The sequence below is a fragment of the Lissotriton helveticus genome, chromosome 3_2, assembly GCF_964261635.1.
Source record: "Lissotriton helveticus chromosome 3_2, aLisHel1.1, whole genome shotgun sequence".
NCBI lineage: Eukaryota > Metazoa > Chordata > Amphibia > Caudata > Salamandridae > Lissotriton > Lissotriton helveticus.
In genome coordinates, this window is record NC_136062.1 from 473998664 (window position 1) to 474016677 (window position 18014).

The following is an 18014-nucleotide window of genomic DNA, read 5'->3' on the forward strand; positions in this document are numbered from 1 at the left end:
TAATGCTAAAGTACATAAGAATATATAATTGTGTCTTCAAACAACTTATAAAGCAAACACAAGGAGATGTTGGACGGAGCGCTGAAACTTTTCAGACACTCACCCCAAGTCACTGATCTGGGTTGAATCCATCATCGTTCTTTAGCTCACTTCGCCACCTCAGTTCAGACCCAGCCATATGCAAATCAGTCTTGACTCTGTGCCTCATGGGAACAGTTCAGCCAAAAGTACCAAACCATGTCATCCCTGGACAGGAAACAAGCATCAACATTGAGCTTTTCATGAGCACCAGTTAAGGACACATTGGTTTATGAGGAGATTAAGTGATTTGCCTACGGGATGTTGAGCCGACACCAAGACTTGTACCTGGTTGCCCAGCTCCGAAATCGGCAGCTCTGGCCATTATGCCACAATCTCTCTCCACTTTCATGGTTAGTCGTTGGTTCTGTTTTAGGTGGCGCAAACCGGCCTCCTGGCAAGAGCCCCAGCACTTATTGTTTTACAAATTACCACTGGCTGGACAGGACTCCACATGGGGCCACATTACACAATAAGGTGCGCCGGGTGCAACCAGTGCAAATGCGCCTTATTACCATGAATGAGCTGCCTCCAGTCTGCCTCCTGAGAGCTTCTTTGCCTTTGCGCCCGCGTCTGTAATATGGTACGGGTGCAGAGGCACCGTGATTACCTCATTTGGATGGGGCACGCACATATGTGGAGTGTGGCTCAATGGTTAGAGCGGCAGACCCTGAGGCAGAGTTCTGGCCAGGGACCAGGGTTCGATTCCCGCCTCGCCGGGGTCTCGGGCTCAATTTCCTAGGACCTGATAATTCTCGCCTCGGGGCCTATTCTAATCACGGGCCCCACGCTGCAACTCTGGGCAATAGCTTGCTTAGTCTCCACACCGGCCCCAACAGCACTAAGGAAGCCTGGCCTCCACCTTGGGGGTGCCCAGGAGTGGACACTTCACAGGGAAAGCCAGGAGGGGTTCCACAGCGGTATGAGTATCAGCGCCAGGAAGCCGCATAGGCGACACCGCAAGGTCACCGTCTGGTGACAGTGCGCTCTATAAGTACCATGACATTTACATTTACATATGCAAATTAGGGACCGCTCCATGCAGACAGTGTTGGGGGCTTTATATGCGCCAGCGCTACTGGTCTTACAGAAGGGGTCGCACATGCCCCTGCGGCCTCTCTGTAATACCAAAGTGCCCCGGGGGTGCGCTAAGCGGGAGCCAACGCGCGTTGCGCCCAGGGCACTTTTTGTAATGCGGCCCATGATGGCCCCAGTTGCCAGAAGTAAGGGGTACGTTTCTCCAAGGGTACTGGGGTGGAGAGCGGCCAGCACTGGACCTGGTGAACTGGCATAAGTTGTGAGCGCGAAATGTAGCCAAACCTTAGGTAAAGTCCAACTGCGCTCGCTGTGTGTTGTGTTCGCTTCCCTGGCGTGGCTCTGCAATCCTGTGGGTAATATGTGGTCAAAAAGGATAAACAGGCAAGATGTTGTCCAGGTAGGAAATGAGGGAAATATAAAAGTGGCCGGGTAGGTAGGACTGGGAGGAATCCAGAGAATAGAACGTAACAAGTTTCTTTAACGTGAGTAGGTTCCGGGCAGTGTTAGAACAGCAGTTCCTCTGGTGCTGCCCTGCAGGCTCTGCATTAGAACAGCAAATCCCACACTCCTGGCTGCAATGTATGAAATAGGACATCGCCTCCCTCTAGTGTTAACATTAGGGGGCGCCTCCTAGTCCTGTCGTACAGCATTGGCATTGGGACAGCACCCCCCTAGTTCTGTCACACACCATCAGCATTAGGACAGCATCTTCCCTACGCATCAGCATTAGACCAGCACCTCTCCTCGCCTTGCCTTACAGTGTCAGCATTAGAGCAGCACTCCCCCAAGCCTTGTCCTGAAGTGTTAGCATTAGGACAGCACCTCCTCTAGCCCTGTTCTTACAGTATCAGCATTAGGACAGCATCCTCCATAGCCCTTTTTAGCAGTGTCACCATTAGCAGAGCACCCCCCCCCCAGCCCTGATCGCTCTGACATCTGACCTCTCAACCCCTCCCCGCATGACCTCACAGCTGGCTGCTCCCTGCCCCTTTCTATCTCTGTCGCCGGACCTCTTGCTCCCTCCCCATCACCTGACTGCTCGCCCCTCCCGTCACCTGATCTCTCAACCCCTCCCCGTCACCCGACCTCTCGTCCCCTCCATGTCACCTGATCTCTCAACCCCTCCCCGTCATCTGACCACTCGCCCCCATCCCCTGACCACTCGTCCCCTCCCCATCACCTAACCACCCGCCCCCGCCCCCTCCCATCACCTGACCTCTCGGCCCCTCCCGTCACCTGATCTCTCAACCCCTCCCCGTCATCCGACCACTCGCCCCCATCCCCTGACCACTCGTCCCCGCCCCCTCCCATCACCTGACCTCTCGGCCCCTCCCGTCACCTGATCTCTCAACCCCTCCTCGTCATCTGACCACTCGCCCCCATCCCCTGACCACTCGTCCCCTCCCCATCACCTAACCACCCGCCCCCGCCCCCTCCCATCACCTGACCTCTCGGCCCCTCCCATCACCTGACCACTCGACCCCTCCCCGCCACCTGATCTCTCAACCCCTCCCCGTCATCCGACCACTTGCCCCCATCCCCTGACCACTCGTCCCCTCCCCTGACCACTCGCCCCATCCCCTGACCACTCGTCCCCTCCCCTGACCACTGGTCCCCTCCCCGTCACCTAACCACCCGCCCCTGCCCCCTCCCATCACCTGACCTCTCGGCCCCTCCCGTCACCTGACCTCTCGACCCCTCCCCGCCACCTGATCTCTCAACCCCTCCCCGTCATCCAACCACTTGCCCCATCCCCTGACCACTCGTCCCCTCCCCTGACCACTCGCCCCATCCCCTGACCACTCGTCCCCTCCCCTGACCACTGGTCCCCTCCCCGTCACCTAACCACCCGCCCCTGCCCCCTCCCATCACCTGACCTCTCGCCCCCTCCAGTCTCCTGACCTCTCGCCCCCTCCCTGTCACCTGACCACTCACTCGTCCATCCCCATGACGTCATACCTGGCTGGCTCTGAGCAGGTCCCAGGGTGAGACCAGGCCCAGGATTTGAAGTGAGATCTTCCTGGGGAGGTCACCGATGAAGTCCTTGTACTGCATGACCTGAGGACAGAAGGGAGAGGCGTGAGCAGAGGCGCCCTGGGTGACAATATTCATAACTTATGTAACTTATAACTCAGATGCTACAACTCCTTTCTATCATAAAACACTCTAACACCATTGGGTAATGTCCGCGCTACATGAGACTGCGTCAATGAATACATGAATAAAGGCGGAAGAGGCTTCCCGGTGATGAGGCTGGAATGGGACTGCTATGAGTTGGAACCTCATGAGGGGGATAATCCCCTCCCTTGAAAGTGGGGAGGTTACATTTAGACTCCTCTGGGCACTAGAGGGACAGAATCTAGCAACTGGGCTTTAATATAGATCCAAGCAAAGGGGCAAATTTCAGACTTGAAGAGCTGAAGCCAATGACAGAAACACGGTAATCTGAGGGGGAGGCCTTAGCCTTGGGGGTTACAAACATCGCAAGAACTTGCTAAATATATTTGCTGAGCGGTATAATCAGGTTCGTCAGAAAGGGGAGCAGCAGGAACACAGGCCCGGCACTTTTCCTGGGCCCCACAATTGTGCCCTAAACTTTGTTGACAGATTTTGAAACAAGCCTCCCCTGCTTGTTAATGCTGCGGTGGTCAACACAGCTATGGAACTAGAAGGCCCCATATGCTGGAACTGCAGTGTCTTCCCTTTCCATGGAGTGCATCTTTTAACAGCTACTCAGGCGATTTAAGGTCCTCATGAAGTTTTTAGGTCTTGGCTCATGCACTGTCTCGGGGAGACATGTTGTATATACTTTGTGGGCTTCAGCCCGCCCATGGCCTTTCCATTTTCTAGTTGCATCGTCGCCATCCGATTCTTTCTCCCCATTTGCCCATAGCTTGCATGCGTCATACTTCTTCCGGTGTTTAGCCCTCCCCAGAGCAGGGACCAATGACTTCTATCCATCCACATCTCCCATGTAATGCCCATTTTAGGAACTTTGTTTTTCTCTAACATCCATCATCAGTGGTGCTTGTGTTTTCACTTGCTCTGAGCGCCGTTGTAAACAGGGCTGTAAATCATGTTCCTATATTGTCACATTGCTCAGCATTCACAGACCGAGATCAAATGTCAGATGCTGTTTTCACAGGGCGCCTGTTCCGTGCCCTAATCCCTCCCTGCTTGTTATTGTTGTCGGCCACTCTTTCCATCTCCTCCCCTATGCGTCACGCATTCATCTTTTCTTTCTTTCTTGACCTCTCTTCGCTTTCTACTAATTGGCAACATTTTGGCACATACCAACTGCCGATTTTGTCGTGTTTGAAATAAGGAAGCCAAAACCTCACTTCCTGCCCTCAAATATCATGGTCTGGACAACCAGTAAGAGCCCTTCAAAATATTTCACCCAAGAAAGTAGTAATGTTCAAGGCTTTTTTGCTGTAGGAACTCCTCGCAGGTTCGGTCCGCTGTCCCTATTGGGTACGGCGGCACTTTTTAAAATGATGGCGCTGCCAAGATTTTTATATGCCTTACAAAACTATCCGGACCTGGTTCCACAGTCCTACTTTGCGTCCATTAAAGCCACACTTAGAAAATTACTATGGTCCGGGGCGCCCCGCATTTCCCTGCAGAAACTTACATTGGGACGGTTCGATGGAGGCAACGCGCTCCCGGACATCTGAAAGTACTATTGGGCTGCACATTTCTCGGCCATCAATCAGGGCACCTACTGTGACGGTGATGACCCGGGATATGGAATGGACCGGTGGCTCCTGCCGGGCGGGAATTTTGAGGCGTCACTGTACTCCAAGCTTGGCAGATACCCTCTTACCGGGCCCACACAGCACTCAGTTCAAATATGACACATTGTACAGCATAAATTGGGATGGGCCAACACCCTCACAATGGCAACCCCGCTCTGGGTTTCAGAAAGGTTGGGCACTCTGGGCCACACCAAAGGGTTCCGCAATTGGGACCTCATTGGGATCTCTCATATAAAAGATCTATGGGGTCCAGATGGAGTTGTGCCCTTTTCCTCACTCCAACACACGTATGAGCTTGCGCAAACGGAGTACTTTCGATACCTACAGGTCAGGCACTCCTTACAGTCAAACATCCCCTCTGAAACCCAGCCCCCAGCCTCCTCTCCCCTGGAAGATAGAGTACTAGATGGCCACCTCCCCGAGCACGCCATTTCACTTACATACAAAAAAAATTATTAACAACTCCCCAGACCTGTTAAAAACTCTCAAAGGGAAGTGGGAGGCTGATGGGTTGGAAATAGATGAGGAGGAGTGGAGAAGTGGGCTTGCTTCCCCTAAGGAAGTAGCTATTTTGGCAAGACTTAGGCTGATTCAGCTCAAAATTCTCCATCGAGTATACATCTCCGGGACTAGGTGCAATTGATGGGCCGTAGTGAGAATGGGCTCTGCAGGAGGGGGTGTGGGGAGTTAGGGACATTCTTCCACATACTATGGGAGTGCCCAGTGCTTCAGGCTTATTGGCACCGGTTACATCGCTGCATGCAAGAGGTGTGGGAGGTGGAGCTACGAGTGGAGGCAAATCGATGCCTATTGAATATCTGGGAACCCACGGACCTGTCACCTCCGGGGAGGCTCTGGGCTACACTGGGATTCACAATTGCAAAGAGGAACATTGCGAGGCAATGGGGGGCAGCGGTGCCTCCGAAACTTGGCTCATGGAAAACGGACATGGACTGGTGCATGCTCCAGGAAAAAACAGTATATGTGGCTCCGGGGTGTCCCCGGAAATGGGTTGAGGTGTGGTCTAAATGGAACGAATACAGGGGTCACATATGCGAGCCCCCCGAGATAGCCCCAGTTGATGAACCACTCGCACTGTGAATTGAGTAGTGACGAACTGCAAGGAATATTCTACATTGTAAAATATTTCTATGCTCTGATTCTACCTAAGGTTCAACTGTAAGTACTGTATTTTCTGACTGTGAGGATCTCCACTGTTTATCTGATCTATTAATAAAAAGATTTTTTTTTAAAAATAGGATTTTGTCTTAAATTAGGATTTAAGACAAAATCCTAACTTAAGACAAAATCCTAATTTAAGACAAAATCCTAATTTAGGACATAATTCAAATTTAGGACAAAATCCTAATTTAGGACAAAATCCTAATTTAAGACAAAATCCTAATTTAGGACAAAATCCTAATTTAAGACAAAATCCTAATTTAAGACAAAATCCTAATTTAGGACAAAATCCTAATTTAAGACAAAATTCTAATTTAAGACAAAATCCTAATTTAAGACTACTAAATGCCATCTGTGAATACCAAAAGTAGTACGTTCTGTGAATCGGCCCCTGAGTATATAAAGTGTACTGGGGATTTCAGAGAATGATCATCGTCCACTTATATGTTCAAATGTTATTCACAATTCACTCCCACCCAGCCTACAGCCAGCACAATGGGTCAGCCCAATTCAGCCACTGGCTCGCTGCGCTGTGAGTGACGGCACTTTGCAGTGACAAATGTGCACTTTCACTTAAAAGAAATGCATTTCTGTGTCGGGGTTGATAGGGTAACCTCTGCTTTTATTTCTAGTCTAATCAGATTTTCCTGCTTTTGTTTTATCTGCTGCCTGGGAGCGGGTGCTCCGCCTGTCCTCATCTTGCTGCCCGCTGCTTGGGAGCCCCGTAACATCGCTTCCCTACTGCCGCTGGCCCTGCCCTGTAGTCCCCCCGCCGCCGCAATCCCAACCAAGCGGCCGCCGAGTGGGGGACTACCTTTCCCAGCGGGCTTGGCGGTGGACACGGCAGACACGTGCCCGGAGGCGCCTTAAATTGCCGTCATCATCGGGGGAGCAGGTGTTCCGCTTTTGTTTTCTCTGCTGCCTGGGAGCGGGTGCTCCGCCTGTCCTCATCTTGCTGCCCGCTGCTTGGGAGCCCCGTAACATCGCTTCCCTACTGCCGCTGGCCCTGCCCTGTAGTCCCCCCGCCGCTGCAATCCCAACCAAGCAGCCGCCGAGTGTGGGACTACCTTTCCCAGCGGGCTTGGCGGCGGACACGCGCCTGGAGGCGCCTTAAATTGCCGTCATCATCTGCATCGCGGGAGCGCCCGGGGCGAAGCCCGGGCAAAGGGCGGGCCATTTTGTGGCCGTTCGGGGGCCGAAGGAGGCTGGGCTGGGCCACCCCCGTTGGCCCTCGTTTGTTATCACTCCGCCGTACTTCTCCCCACTAGCAAGTAAGAACTGTTACCCTCGCTAGCTGGAATTTTGTCTCCCATCAACCCCTTGTCAGTTACCATGCCTTCAATTAAATCAGTCAAGCAACCCAAATCTAATATTCAATCCTTGACAGCTGTTGATCGCATGTTACAAAAGACCATCGGAGTAGCGACAACCGCTATTGAGTACACAGAAAGACGCTTGTCCCTACCCGTAGGCTCACTGCCCCCGCTTTCCATAATCAATCTGTCAGATACCACCGATAACTTTCAGGACTCCTACCTACTTCCATCATTTGTGTCCCTTCTGGGTATTCCACCTGTGGCACAGCACACTGAAGGGTGCTCTAGCGTTGTGGAGTTACCTTCCCTGCACTCCACGGCACTTTCTCCTTCGCTGCCTACTGACACCAGTGCCCCTGTGCGGCTAGTTAGCGAAGCCAATCTATGGCCCAAGACAAAGACGGAGATATTAGTATTCCTCTCCAGTTGCGCGAATAGATCTCTCCTAACACCTCCACAGTGGACCTACCAGAATACGACGTTCCACTTGAAGGGACGTCGTCGTCATTGCCACAACTACTTACCCTCTCACCTATAAGGACTAAGAACCAGATTGCCCCTAGAAAGAGGAAACGAGGGGTGGACCTATTCCAAGGTAGAAGAGCTAAGTCTAGGAAGAAATTGGACACTAAACACAGTAATGTTACGAACACCCAAAAAGATGTAATCTCAAACGATACAAACATTTCAAATAACCCTACAGCACAAATTCCATTCTCCAAAGAACTGGTTGAGAACTTCGAGAATTTGATCAAATCACTAATTTTACCGATAGTACATAGGTTAAAAATCATTTCAGAAAAGCTAGGAGAACTAGAAAGTACCTCGCTAAGCAATGTAGAACTCACTAGAGATCTAATTAACCAAATATCTAGGAACCCAGCTGGTAGGAAACCTATTATTCCATCAATTCCTCAGGAAAAATATACTGGTTCAGTGAGTAAAAGTACGAAAGGGCAAAATAATCCCAAACCGACCAGTGATAAAACCATCATGGCCCAACCCCCCCAGTCTGAATTGGCCCCTAAAAAACCTACACCTTCATCTCAAAATCAACAAGGCCCAAGAAACGCAGGAGATAATAACACTAGGGCCGTTGCAGCTAATAAAGCACAGAATAAAAATAATATAGAAGCTAATGGGGCCAAAAACAACCCTACTTCCACAACAGGTAGAAACAATCCTAATATCCAAAATAGGCTAGAAACCAGAACTGGGCGCCAGATTCAAATCATGCTCCCTCCTGAATCTGCTCCCTTTGTTGCTGTGCTGACAGGGGTTCCTGAGTTACTTCCAGCCCAGTACGAGGTCTACAGGAGCCTCAAAAACAAAACAATATATTGGCTAAAAAGGAACAGACCCCTTCCCCAAATATTAATGGAGACATTCTACATGTAAGGAGGGCTAAATGGCTGGGCGTTAGACCAAAGGACATCAGTGGAGTTGTCATAATTATTAACTTTAGAGATTATAGAGTAATGAATCACTTAAATCAGTGGTATCAGGAAAAGGAGAACTTAGGCATCAAGCTGCATGACTTAAACTACTTTTACCCTAGGTCATTGATGCTACCTAAACATCAACAGGTGTCTCAACATCAGAGACACCGTGAGGTTTACCAGTATTCACCCACTTTAACAAACAGATACTATGCTCTCTTAGGCCTGGAAGGTGTAGATTGACCCACCCAGGGATACCCTTCTAAGGTAACCCCTCAATTTCGATCATATTGTTTAGGTGAACAATCATTAGCTCATTCTAAACTGGGAGTCTCTATGAGTATTGTAGCTGACTCACTTATTGAAATCACCAAAATAGACCCTCCGCAAAATCTCTCTAATAATTCAAAACCTCAGTTAAACACAGAAACCCCAGGCTCAGTAATCACATGGAACGTAGCGGGTCTAGCTGGAAAAATTAAAGATGCTCAGTGGCAGAAAATAACAACAAGCCATTCCATCATTGCCGTGCAGGAAACATGGGCAACTGAAGCATTTCATCTCCTGGGCTACAAAACATTCTTTACACCAGCTATACCTAGCAGAAGAGGCAGACCAAAGGGAGGCCTATCCCTTTATATATCAATTACTACGGGTCCAGTTGTTTTAAAAACCTACCTGGATAACAACTATTACCAAATTCTAATTACCGTCTGGGGTCTTCAAAAAAATGTAATCATAATAAATTTTTATAATAACATTCCACCACCAGAAGTAGATAAGGTAATTAAAAATGTTTTAGATACACTCAATTCCATCGAAGAATCCCTAACTGGGGACATGACAATTATCTGGGTAGGTGATTTTAACTGCTCCATATGCCCAATGAGCGTAAAGGGGGTGTGTGGCTTAGAGGGAGAAGATCACCAGGCGACTTATCACCACTTTTGCCACACAAAGTTTGGTGAGTTAATGAATAATATACTGGGAGCTTACTCCCTAGCTTTCATTAATGAGATTTGTAATCCACCAAAAACTTTTAGCCCAACCTTCAATGGCAGAGGAGCAAAATCAAATATAGATTTTGCACTATTTTCAAACCGTTATGCCTCCCAGGTAGCAAACTGGGAGACTCTCAATACAGCTATGAGTGACCATTATCCTATCTCGGTCACTTTAAATTTTGATTTCAAAAGCCGACTTCAATCCACTTACACATCCTATGACCTTAATCCAACCCTGGGACAAAAAAATGGGTTTACAATAAAATCCCAGAAAACTTTATAAAAACTCTGATATCCTCTACCGTAAATGATATTAATGTGTGTCTGTCCTTAGAAAATGATCCAACAACTGTTCTTAGATCCTTTGGTAATATCTGCTCCCAAATTAAAAAGATTCTGACAAAAATCCCTCGAAATATCAGTAAGGGTACCTCGGGCTGGTTTGATGGGAACTGTACAAGGGCACTCAGTGCACTCAAAAACATTCTACACGCTAGTTCGTCCACCAGAACACAGATTAGATCTGCTAGACGGAATTATCGCTCTGCCCTAATTACTAGAAAAAAAGATCTTAAAGCTAAGGCCTGGGCCACCTTGCAGTCCGCATGCGAGAAAAAAGATAACGTTGCCTTTTGGAGGGCCGTAAACGCACCATTCTATCAAGAGCGTTTGGCCCCCTCCATAGACAACGCAATTTCAGCACAGGAATGGGTGCAACATTTTCAGACCCTCTATAGTATCCCTGCTTCCTTAAATGATTCCACTTTCTCAAGACCTATTACCGAAAATTCTGGAAAGCCCTATCCAATAGATATCCATTTTGAATTGGAAGAGAATCAAAAAGCTTTAAAGGATCTCTGGGCCCCAATACTTACAAATGTACTCAACTCCTCAAATCAAATTGGCTTTATTATGTGGTTCTGAAAATCTGGATTCATATAATAGTATTAGACTCGAGAATAAAAACTTCGTCGAAATAGGACGAATTTGGTATCAAAAGACCGAGAATGACGAGTACATCATGTACATGTATTTTCGGCGTATTCGAGTGACGATTTCACCTCGAAATCGTCATTTACATTCTGAACCCCACTCCCATGTATATGTTGCCCTTTACATAGGCCTTAATCCAGTTGAATTTGATTCCACAAGGACACATACTCCTTGATCGACTTCTCCCTGACCTCAGTACAAGTTAGAACCATTGCCCCAGGCCGAACTCGTTAGGTCAGTTCCCTCCCAGTGGCCGAGCAAGATAGCATCTAGGCTCAACCAGCCATAAAACCATTTCAGCTCGCACACCTGCCATATCTCGCTCACATCTTTTCTCCACTCCTTTTCTTCACTTGCTTTATGATGGGGAGGTGACCGTTTTTATTAGGGGTCCAGCGATATCTGATGAAATGTTGGGCCTTGCCGGATGATTTGTTATGGGCAGCACAACGTGAAATATGTACATGTCATCATGACTCTGTTTTTCTTTTGTAACCAGTAACTATAAATGAAATACCACGAATTCAAAGAATGTTTTGCCCAAGGCTGAAAATCATGTATAAAGAGAGAAGCCTGACTTCGTGAAAGTGTGCAGTCTCCTGAGAATATACCCGTATTGTACTTCTAGGACCCTGTTACCTTGGTTGCAGCCAATAAACTAATCTTTGACTTCACCTAGAAGACTCTGAGTTTCTGTAGGTCTGACTCAGGAAGAACCCGAGGTCTCTGGGTGTTGATTCCCTGACACCGCTGGGTTACCGGTTCTGTGCCGGTTCTTAAAAACCCAGTACCTCAGTTGGCGCCCAGCGTTTGGGGCGATTCCAGTGGTACCAATCAGCCTGAAGATCGTGAGGAGCTTCGTGTGGAAATTCCGGAGGAGGGCCCACCACCTCATCGACCCCTGCATGTCGACGTGGTCCGAAGGTTTTTGCTGCGAGGTTCCCCGCCTCCCGACGGCTACAAGGACTGCTGCCCTGGCTATCGCCCTGATGTTGGACCCTTGAAGTTTTCGGTAGAGCGAAACACTGAGACGAGTCTTCTGGTGACGCCATCGATATTTTCAGTTAAGTATAAGTGGAGCGTCTCCCAGTCCTTAGTTGGACTTACTTTGTGGTATCTTTGGGATACAAAAGGTTTTGTATTGGTACTTGCAAGCACCATAACCGAAGGACTCGTGTATTCACGAGAAATATCGTAATCGATAATCCTTTGAAGTTTGGAACTAGACTAGAGAGCGAGGATGCCTAGTCTTAGACTTGGGAATTTGTTTTGTCTTGGTAATAATAGGGACTCCCGATTGGAGGACTCATGTCCGGTTCCTCCAGTTGGAACTCCGACTTACGAACTGTATGTAAAACATGGGGTAGGCCCCATCGTTTACAACGAAGTATGGACTAAATACACTAGGAAAGATGGTGTTTTAAAATGGCCCCAATATGGTAGCTTTGATTCTGAAATCTTAGACAACCTTGAAGTTAAACTCTTCAAAAAGAAAGCCCGGCCGGCGATGTTTGACTCTTTCCGCTTATGGCGCAAAGAAGCCAAACAAAAAGAAATTAAATCAGCTAAGAAAAATAAGAGAGAAGGGGGACTTTCGGATATGCAAGCTGCCGTGCAGTTTAAAGATAATGAGGAAGAGCAGATGAATGAGCAGTTGCACAGGCAACGTAAAATGGCAATAGATAAGTGTTATCCAGTTTTGCCGTCTCTTCAGCAAGAGGCAGCAAAAGAGCGTGAAAAAGACCCATTAATGTCGCAATTATTAACTTCACCACCCCCCTATGCGCAGAATGCCACAGCACCCCTGCAACCTTTAGTTGCACAAGCTGCGCCTCCTGCTCTTCCACAACACCCACCAGCTGTTTTTCAGCTGGCTCCTACTTCTTCGGTGCAGCCTCCTCCTGGCCCACCGACCACTTCTGTTTCACCTGTGTTTTCTACGATTTTGCCTACTGTACTTTTTACATCTCCTAATGCTCCCTCTACGATTCCGCCTAGTACCACATCTATTTTCCCTGATACCTCTTCTGCCATCTCTACCCCCGCCTTATCTCACCCCGTTTTTCCATCTGTTTGTCCTTCAGTTTCACCTTCCATTCGGCAGAAAATGGCCAGCACTGTTACTAATCTTCTTTTACCTCTTTTCGGGTCGCCTGCTACGACCCCTAACATAGGAAGAAGACAATTGCGAAGTCAATTGCCCGATTATCAAGAACGAGATTCACTGAATAGTTTAGCTCGGAAATGGGTCATGGACACTGCAAAATATGATGTACAGTCTGTCATGGAAGTCTTCCATCAATGGGAAACAGCGACACAGAGATATGTATTCGAACAGATGTGTGTCTTTCTTGGCGAGGATTTAGAAGACAATGATCAAGAATGCATCCCACAAGAAATGTGTCGTGTACGATTTAAGTTTGGAGAGGGTATGATTGTAGGTCCAGATGTGGAAAAGGCAGTTGAAATGTTATTATCATATCGAAGTAAGGGAAACAGTTCTGGGTCACCATCGGAATCTAGTGCATCTAGTAGGAAAAAGGCACGACAATACCCTATGAGAGAAGTTCCCCCACAATGGAGGGAAGGTGACACAAACGCTAACCCACCTATTCTGCCACATTTCCAAGGTGTATGGGTACATGTCCCATGGAAGCGAGCTGAAGTTTTAGCACTCAAACAAACGTTACCAGATCCGCGTAAAAATCCTGCAGGGTACTATAAAGAATTGTCACAAACTGCTGGGTCATGTATAATGAATTTAGCCGATATCGACATGTTATTTGGGAATGTTGTTCCACAGCCTTTATGGGGTAAAATTCGTCATGTAGATCATGACCAGGAATTAGGTGACACGTGGGCTAATATTACTGCTGCAGATGCACGACAAGTTGGTGGTGCCAAGCCTGAGCCTCTGATAGCAGAACTCCCTGGTAGAATAGTAGATTACATGAAAACGATAATGCCTGCAATACGCGTAAATTGGGATAAGTTATCTGCATGCAAGCAAAAGAAAGAAGAAACTGTTTCAGATTTCTTCACCAGATTTGAAGAAACATTCATTGACCATAGCGGTCAAGATATGACCACGGAAGGTGGTCAGAGATTGTTTGTCGATAAATTTGTGCACAATCTGCTTCCAGAATTGTGTAGAAAATTAAAGGATTCAGAAAGTTCTTGGGCAGTCTCATCTTCAGCCCAGATATTAGCTACTGCACAGTACTACGAGAATAGAGACAAAGATGAGAAAGATAAAGTAGAAAAGAAAACTAGAGAACTCAAAACGAAGGTTTTGCTACAGCAAGCCTATCCGCCACGTGGTGGTGGTAATCAACATAATAATGGCACGAATCACTACCAGAATACTTTTCAGCAGCCTCAACAATATCAGAGAAACTTGCAAAGATTCGATTACACTCAACCCCGTGTAGGTCCTAACCAGTGTTTATATTGCAAACAGGAGGGTCATTACAAGTATAACTGTCCTGCCCTACCACAACGTGCAAATGGAATTTCTGGTGTAAGAGGTCGTGGCAGTCAGCAAGCGCCTAGAGGTAGAGGGCGTGGAAACGCCCCACAGGACACAAGTCCCCTTCCACCACAAAACTCTATGAACAGGTTTGATCAGCAAAATAACGTATCTGACAGGACAGCTCAATACTACGTTGATGAGTATTACACAGAAAATGAGCAGTGGGAAAATGAGGATTGCTAGGACAGCCATAGACAAAGAGAGGGAGTTGTTTCAGTTCCAGTAGATCAGAGTGGACCTTACGTTGAGGTGATTACATCAGGTGTGTCAGAACCTTTTCTGTTGGATACTGGTGCTACAAAGAGTTCTATTATGCACTCCAAACTCCCTGGCGCACCTTTGTCTGGCGAAATGAACGTTTCTGTAGGTTTTTCTGGCGCCCCAGTTAGAAATCCGATTTCTGACCCTTTATCTCTTTCTGTTGGTCCTTGTGAATTCGAAGCACCCCTTATTCTGACGACAGGTTGTGGTGAGAATCTGCTAGGATTGGATTTGATAAAGAGATTGTATGCGACTTTGTATTGTTCTCCTTCAGGAGTACAACTCACTTTAGGCAAGAAAGTGGTTTCTCCTATGTATTTGTCGAGAAATGCACTTCCAGCAGAATTGTCGGTTCTCCCAGATACCCTTTGGGCCACTGGCCCAAATGATGTAGGTCTTTTAGAGATTCCACCCTATGTTGTAACACTGAAATCGAATGTCAGAATGCCACGAATTCCCCAATACAGAATATCTAATGAGGGTGAAAAAGCTTTGCTAGCGATCGTTTACGAATTGATTGAAAAGGATGTAATTGAGGAAACACGAGGCAAAGTTTGCAATAGTCCTGTTCTGCCTGTTTTAAAACGAACTGACCCTTCTCAGCCACCTGTGTACAGATTCGTGATTGACCTTAGAGAGGTGAATAAAATTGTTGTGCCACAATTCCCAGTTGTCCCCGACATTACCACATTATTGACTATGATTCCAGCCTCTGCCTCCTGGTTTTCGGTGATTGACCTGAAGAATGCTTTCTTCAGTATCCCGATTGCTGAGGAAAGCAGGGATATTTTTTCCTTTAGTTTAGGAGGTCGAAGCTTCCGCTTTAAACGCGCTCCTCAAGGCTACTGTGAAAGCCCCTCAATATACAGTCAAGCTCTGAAAAATCAGCTTGACACAATGGTATTGCCCAAAGGTGCCACTCTCGTACAGTACGTGGACGATTTGCTCATCGCTGCGGATACTGAGAAAATTTGTAAAATGGCCACGTTGTCATTATTGCGTCATCTATGTGATCTGCATCACAAGGTGTCACTTTCCAAGCTTCAATATTGCCGACAAGAAGTGACCTACTTAGGTCATCTCTTATCGAAGGAGGGAAGGAAACTGACCCCAGAAAGAATTCAGGCAATAGCAAAATGGAGTGTGCCAAGAACACAGAGAGAAGTACGTGCTTTCTTGGGCATTACAACGTACTGTAGACAGTGGATTCCAAATTTTTCGTTATTAGCCAAACCCTTGGTGGCATTAACGTGTAAAAATACACCCAATCCCATTCCTTGGTCGGAAGAATGTCAGAAAAGTTTTCTCGAATTACGCACAGCATTATGTTCGGCCCCTGTGTTAGGTACCCCCAACTACAGTAAGCCTTTCACATTGTATGTCCACGAGAAGGAAGGCTGTGCATTGTCTGTGCTGACTCAGTTATTCGGAGATAGACAGCGGCCATGCGCCTATTTTTCGTCAACTTTGGATCCGGTAGCACGAGCATTGCCAAGTTGTTTAAGGGCCACAGCAGCAGCAGCTGTTTCTATTCGACAGTCTGCAGGTCTAGTAATGAATAATACGGTTGTATGACAATCCATCGTAGTGAATCACATCGCGGTAATTAACATCGCCGTCACTACATCGCAAATGCAGTCACATCGGCCGTTTTAGCATCGCACGATGTAGCAACGCAAATGCGGCCATGCAATAGGATCGCATGTCACATCGCGCGACTTTACATCGCGCGACATGACAACGCGATGGTTTAGCCCGCAGCAAAAGGTGAGTTTTTGCCTGTGCTAATATTTATTTACCTGTCATCCCTGCCGCCTGCTTAAGTGGCCCCTTGAAATGACTGCCAAAGAAGTGTCCTTTCTGTAAGTGCATTATCCGGGGCACGGCTGCTCGGTAATTTCCCGCGCTGCTCTGAGTGCACCCAGTTCCTCAGGATTTAGATTGTAATCTTGACCCTCTTGACCCTTGCTGAATGCACTGCCACACTTAGCCTGCACATTTTTTTTTTATGTATACATATCTCACAGAGCTTTCGAATGCACACTTACCTTGCATAGCTTTTGGTATTCCCATCTGCTTTTAAATCAGCCTGAATACATATTTCCTCCACACAAGTCAGGATGAATGACTGTTTTTCCCACTACTAGTAATGAAGCCAATGTTCAAAGCTGTGAATGCACGCCTGTACCACATGCACACTTTTCTGAATGTGCCCCTTTGTGTCATCAAAATACACATCGACCCGTCCCTTGTAGGTCTGTGTAGACATGTGATCCCTCTAGACTTCCAAATAAACACATGCCTGTCACAACCTTGTAAGTGTGTTTCTCACACGCCTCGCACATATATGTTGCTGAAATCGCATCAGTCAAACACACAGATCAGTATACTTCCGCTCATAGATTTGTTGCACACAACCCTGAGTGCATGCAACCCCACGGAGCTCTGGATGCTAACTTGCCCCTCACAGCTTTGCCTGCGTGACTCTCATATCTATGAATGCACTCATCACGCCCTAGACACAATTCTTAGTGTACGCGCCACACACTCATACACGCAGCTCTGAATATACATCGGCGCCTTACAGTCAGAACACACAACTGGCGTACATACATATTTTAATACGCCCCTTCCCTCAAAGTGTTGAATGCACAATTGCTCATCAGAATTCTGATTGTACTCTTGTCCCTACAGTACAGCAAATGCTTTTCTCTTACGCAATGCTTTATGTCGCAGCCCTTATTCAAAGGGTGTAGGGGGTGGAAGCTTCAGATTTTCCTGCTATCACGCCGGCATATAATGTCAAAATACATAATAGGACAAGCAGGACGCATGCGAGGGGATAAAGGGGCAGTTGAAAGGGAGACGAATGCATATTGATAGTTAGCAAGTGAGAAAAATCACAATATTTAGCAAAATAACCACCATTTTTAAAGACTTTCAAAGCAAAGAGGGTGTGTGTGCTTTTTTGTCTGCGTTTTTGTAAAAAATTCCTTGTGAAATCCCAAAGACACCTCACCATACCTGAAAGCCCTTTTACCCAACAATTTACCTGAAAGTACATTTATTATGAGGGTGTAACACCCAAACACCCATCCTGAAGCTACTCCCCTGCTTAGTCCATCAAATCACAGTGAGTATAGACTGATCGCTACGCTAAACTTGCTTCTCGTCATAGCCGTTCATAATCCATAAAATGTACATGGACTAGATTGCGTGCTTCATGAAACACAGAAGTTAAAGTATGTTAGGAAAAACTACTAGCCATCTTCATTTCCTAGGTGTTATGCAGGGCTTCCTGGAGAGTTTTTTAAGATTACCCCAATGAGCTTAGATCATTTTTTTTATTTGTGATAATATAATGAGACTTTGTACTGTGCTTGACCATGTCCAGCACAACACGCACAATTCCT

The 18014-nt window shown here is 47.2% G+C and overlaps 1 protein-coding gene across 1 annotated transcript in view; it reads right to left on the reverse strand.

Annotated features, from left to right (window-relative positions):
* The window catches only part of LOC144826369 (uncharacterized), a 377712-nt gene that overhangs the window by 246713 nt on the left and 112985 nt on the right, over nucleotides 1-18014 (reverse strand). Inside the window, exon 9 of the mRNA XM_078684697.1 lies at nucleotides 3076-3174. Coding sequence (XP_078540823.1) covers nucleotides 3076-3174 — 99 coding nt within the window. The remainder of the gene's footprint in view (nucleotides 1-3075; nucleotides 3175-18014) is intronic.